We start from the raw sequence: 5,044 nt of genomic DNA, 5'->3' as shown, positions 1-5,044 counted from the left end.
CAGGAAGTTGCTCCCACCGAAGTATCTATGACTCGAAAGAAGCCAGAAAGGTGAGCATTGTACAGTTAAATTTCGTTTGAACTGCGTAGTAAGCTCTTAAGGATTTGTATTCTTACATGTTCCGCGTAGTGGAACGCTTCATCAGAGGTCAATGATGATTTAAGTGCTCGTAAGACGTCCTAAGAATATGTAGCAGTCAGTCGATCCAAACATTGTGTAAGGTTGAAGAAATATGTGTGTGTGTGTGTGTTGATTAAACATGAAGGTTTAGAAACGGACACATAGGAACCACAATCAGAATATGACCATGTAAAAGTGGGTGAACAAGTAACAAACTGTCGACCCGGCGTAATGAGAGAGAGATATATTACTTTGTGTTTGTTCTTCTTATTGGCCAAGCGTTCGTCAATTACAAAGCGAACCTGCACGTACAAAAAACACTGACATGAATAGTAAGGCAAGTACAAATATGCTTCACTAGCAATTCAAAGATTTGGAAGGATGGTTCAAGGATATGAAAGAGATATAACAGTGACAAGGAATAGTACCAGGATAGTTTCAGCTCAGTTGAAGAATGCTCTAAAAAAACATTACCAAATTGAGAACTCACAGAATGGTTGCAGAATAAGCAAACTCACCTTGTCAAGCAGCCTCTTTGGTTCCTGGAATGCTTGTTTCTTGGCCCAGTTGTGAAATAAGTGAGAAACGATTGATCTGTCCTCCACATCAAACCTGTTTAAGGACACAGATTCGAAAATTCCAATGATAAGCCCAAATCAGATAAGTTTGAAACTATATCTTTGCCGTGGTTCGATTGAGAAACCTTTTCAGGAAATTGTTCCCATTGAGTGCGTACGCCACATCTGCTGACTCCTCTGAGGCATTATCTATTGGAATGTCAATATTATCATTGACTAATGTATTTTCTTCATATTTAATTCCCGTCACAAAACTAGACACGCCGTTCTCGGCTCCTTTTGACAAGCTTGGGCGAACTTTTCCCAGGTCATTCACACCTAATTCCCCCTAGTAAAAGGAGGAAAGAAAAAAAAAAAAAAGTGATAACTTCTGTTGTGGCTATCAGCGGTGACAGCATATAACACTTACAAATCATGTTAGTACTTTTATATTTGCATCATGCTTAAAACTGAAAAACAGATCAACACACCTCAACTTGTAGAAGATGACCTGGGATCTCTTTAAGAAATCGTGATGCTTGCAGCACCTGGATAGAACAACATTAGTTGCAAGTAAGTTGTATGAAAACTGATTTACTAGATTTATATAGCTCTAACCTGCCAATTTGAATCCACTGTCACATACAAGATGTAAAGTTTCTTGCGAGCACGAGTCATAGCCACATACAGAAGGCGACGCTCCTCCTACAGATTTAAACAAAAAGAAACGCTTGAATACGAAAGAAATTTCTTTAGGGAAAAAAGCGTTGATGAATGATTCTGGCAACGGAATAAGGATACCTCGAGCAATGTTCTAGTCTCATCTCCAATGTTGTCAGATTCATGTAACAGAGGAATCTCGTTGTCATTTGCCTGTCATTTTTCACCCAAATGTTAAATCAAAATGAAAATCTTATTCTGCAGAGAACACTGATATCATATTAGGCTATTTCCGTAGTTGTTTCCTATGTGACAGAGAAATCAAAGAGGATGATGATTACCTTCACTATGAAAACAATGTCCCACTCCAAACCTTTAGACTGCGCAAAAAAAAAGGCAATAGAATTCAGTAATATTTCCCTTACTACTCGAGGCAGCTAAACAAGTCCCAGAGTGCCAAAAAGAGGACTGCTCGAATAGATGACAGACACCTGATGGATGGTAGTCAGCATGACAGAGTTTTGATTGTCACGTCTTCTTGAACGAAAATTCCCACTTTCGCGCTCGCTAATGAAAGTAATAAAGGACTTAAGTAGCTGAATGCAGCCTTTCTGTTCTTTGATTGTATCTAGTTCTCCTTCAGTTGAAGTAGAGTGCGTGGACAGAAACTCAGAGACATCATCCATTAAATACTGTAGTAGCTGGCAGACAAGAACATATTCACTTAAGGATATTGTCAAAGCAATCATAGGCACATTTCGGGATTTTTACTACAGATATATAAGAAAGAAAATGTGTTTGTAACTGTCTGAAGACCAAAAGGCACATACAGTTCTAAGATCATTATCTTCATTAAGCAGCTTTCCTCCATCAGAATCAAGGACTGCCCGTTGCTCGAGAAGGTATTTCTGAAATTTGAAATAAGTTTAACATGAAGCTGGGCATAAGAAGATGGACAGAAGAATGTCACAGGAAGTTTGGAAGTAAATAGTAACACTGCAAATCAACGTCATGAGTCATACGAATGTTGTTCTGCGAGGCGAGCTGTTCACCAAGCAATAGAGAATGAGGAACAGCGGATGGAATGTGTGGCTCAAGCCTAAAGTTTACATAGAATTTCAAGACCAGAATTGCATTGACAAGTATATTAACTTATCCGTTAACAATTGAAATTACCAATAGTATCTTGATAGTTTGGATTCGATGTTTAGCTACAAAATAATCAAAAACTGACTCCATGAAGTTCATTTCAGAAGAAAAAGACTATGGCAATGAGCCAGATATCACTCGAGCAGGAACAATTACCTGAGGTATCATATTTGCTACAGATGTCACAACAGCTGAAAGTGATTGTTCCTGCAGAGTGCAGAACATGCATAAGAAAAAGATTAATTGTTTCTAGTTAAAATTAGTCTGGTGTCTTGTTTCTGCTATTGTGATAAACAACCTGGAATCTGGGATAGTGTATTAGGGGCAACAAAACTTAGGAAATGGGAGAAAAAGGTCGTTTCTAGCTCTCACAGTAGCTATGTCTATGTGCCCTCAAAGTTCTAGGATTCAGTGAAGCTGATGAAATAAATTGATTGTTTTCACCCTCAGTCGGGTGGAGATCAGTACGGGAAGACTAGTTAAAACAAATGACAAGGACATTATATATAGGCATGACAAGAAATTGGTTTACCCTGAGAACCAGCTTTCTTATCATCTCAAGAGTCTGCAACACTTTGCGTCCCTGGCTAAGCTGGCTCCTACAGATAATTTAAAGCGGAATCATAAACTTTACAGTCTACATAAATTAGGAAATAAATTCAGAATTAGAGAGGAAAATTATACAGAAAGACCATTTTCAGTATTTCACCCATCTCTAATGCCACCTACGTCTAGCAAGCTATCTACATCCACCATTTTCGAGTATGCAACATGATAGAGGCAAACATGTTTTTATGTGAGATATGCGTGTATATCCTACTTTGCACCAACATCATGATGGTACTACTTGCTAAGAAAACCTAGAGAAGTCCATATTCTCAATTCTGATATCATATTAAACTGGTATTGTCACTTAGACATGGCTTGCTATAGGAATTTCATAAGACAACACCTCTTGAAGGTACCAGAAATCTTGGCGCTGAAGATATCACCTGCAGCCGAAATGAAACTGCATTTCCTACTGCTAGCGATTTTTTCAATATGTTCTATCACCTGCAGATAATGACAGATTAATTAAATACTAACAACAGACATCCCTCATAGCGCAAGTGGGAAAAAATGTCATTCACAGATAGTCATGCAGAGTAAGGATCTTTCAAGGTACAAACTAAGTATATACCCTTTTCTTTTCTTCTTGCTCAAAAGGAAGCAACGCTTTGAAAACTCGACGATAAGAAGCATCATCACACTCAGCTAATGCGGTTCTCAGCATGGCTACAATGGCTCTGACTACCTAGTGTAAAAAATATTTCATAGTCGTCATGTCACATGAAGTGAGCTGGTAAAAACGTGTAATGCTAAGTTAATCGCGTGGATTGAAAAACGATCAATGTCTGTGATAAACAGTCTTACATTTCTATAGAATGCAAGCATATTATGTTTATGGGAAAACAAAATAGATTGATGCAGCAAAAGCGTCTGGCCTGTAATTTTTTTTTAACTTATATTAGGTGAAAATGATTATTGGTGTGATACACTTTCAGTAAATATAATAAGCAGATATCAGGTTTAAAATGCAAGAGCAACTCACAAGACAAACTACCTTTTTCCTGTATACGGCTACACCATGAACATTGAATGGTATTTTTCTCTGGCGGAATGCAGTTTGGAAGATTTTCCCAGACACCTGTTATCAGTTCTGCTGTAGTTAGACTAGCATATACGCAAATATATTAATATATGTTGAGTCGTCTAAATCTTTGACAACATCTCAAAAATATAAAACAGAAAAAAGGACTGACCTGTCTTCGGTAAAGGATGGCAATATCACCATAGGAACAATTGAATGTTGAGCCATCCTTTGTGCTTTCAATTATTTTGTCAATGACGAATGCACACTGTGCATCCTCATTATGACATTCCTTGACAGTAATCTGTAGTGGGTCAAACTTGACAAAGTTAAAGAATCTAGCTGTGTGAGTATACAATTTCTGAAAAAGGATAAGTTTAACTTGCCTTAGATCCATCGGAGTTTTCAGACAAGATACTTTTGGAATGGCACCGCTTTTTATTGTTTTTTATGATAGAAGATGCAGCTTCCACAATATGGCGAGTGGACCTGTAGTTTCTGATAAGTCTGACCTGAATAAGAAGCAATGTAGCAAGTTTTATGCAATGGAAATCCAAGGTCAAAAGCTTTTGCTAGTTACATTTTTAGATCATCCATTTGATATATTGGAATACTAAATCATATGAGATACTGTCATCTATGGAAAGCAAACCTCTTTGCAATTCGGGAAATCTCTACGAAATGAAACAAATCCTGAAATATCTGCTCCGTTGAAACTGAAAATGGACTGCAAGAAAAAAATATCACGCTTCCTGTTGTAGTAATTAAAATAGAGTAAATTTGTTGTAACTACAAAATGGCACCTGGTCATCATCACCAACAATAGTTATGCGATTATGAGACCCTAGAATTTGCAGAAGCTTGTACTGCATGGAACTCGTGTCCTGGAATTCATCAACTATGATGGCTTTCCAAGTCTCTCGGCATT

At 37.6% G+C, this 5,044-nt stretch overlaps 1 protein-coding gene across 3 annotated transcripts in view; it reads right to left on the bottom strand.

Moving 5' to 3' along the window:
* LOC104825051 (ATP-dependent DNA helicase SRS2-like protein At4g25120) overlaps positions 1 to 5,044 on the bottom strand; it is a 9,484-nt gene that overhangs the window by 1,680 nt on the left and 2,760 nt on the right. The window contains exons 9-28 of one of the 3 annotated variants that reach the window (XM_010557297.1): positions 4,920 to 5,044; positions 4,769 to 4,843; positions 4,503 to 4,628; positions 4,289 to 4,420; positions 4,090 to 4,173; positions 3,667 to 3,780; positions 3,439 to 3,539; positions 3,019 to 3,085; positions 2,643 to 2,693; positions 2,168 to 2,245; positions 1,829 to 2,038; positions 1,679 to 1,717; positions 1,479 to 1,550; positions 1,296 to 1,382; positions 1,169 to 1,225; positions 824 to 1,026; positions 639 to 732; positions 372 to 422; positions 117 to 179; positions 6 to 25 (exon numbers count right to left, since the gene is read on the bottom strand). In XM_010557297.1, coding sequence (XP_010555599.1) covers positions 6 to 25; positions 117 to 179; positions 372 to 422; positions 639 to 732; positions 824 to 1,026; positions 1,169 to 1,225; positions 1,296 to 1,382; positions 1,479 to 1,550; positions 1,679 to 1,717; positions 1,829 to 2,038; positions 2,168 to 2,245; positions 2,643 to 2,693; positions 3,019 to 3,085; positions 3,439 to 3,539; positions 3,667 to 3,780; positions 4,090 to 4,173; positions 4,289 to 4,420; positions 4,503 to 4,628; positions 4,769 to 4,843; positions 4,920 to 5,044 — 1,849 coding nt within the window. Of the gene's footprint in view, positions 1 to 5; positions 26 to 116; positions 180 to 371; positions 423 to 638; positions 733 to 823; positions 1,027 to 1,168; positions 1,226 to 1,295; positions 1,383 to 1,478; positions 1,551 to 1,678; positions 1,718 to 1,828; positions 2,039 to 2,167; positions 2,246 to 2,642; positions 2,694 to 3,018; positions 3,086 to 3,438; positions 3,540 to 3,666; positions 3,781 to 4,089; positions 4,174 to 4,288; positions 4,421 to 4,502; positions 4,629 to 4,768; positions 4,844 to 4,919 lie in introns of those variants that run through there. The other 2 variants (XM_010557298.1, XM_010557299.1) reach the window with 2 other exon arrangements.

This window comes from Tarenaya hassleriana, unplaced genomic scaffold (genome assembly GCF_000463585.1).
Source record: "Tarenaya hassleriana unplaced genomic scaffold, ASM46358v1 Cleome42, whole genome shotgun sequence".
NCBI lineage: Eukaryota > Viridiplantae > Streptophyta > Magnoliopsida > Brassicales > Cleomaceae > Tarenaya > Tarenaya hassleriana.
The sequence above is the reverse complement of the archived record's forward strand: the minus strand, read 5'-3'. Positions and strand labels throughout refer to the sequence as shown.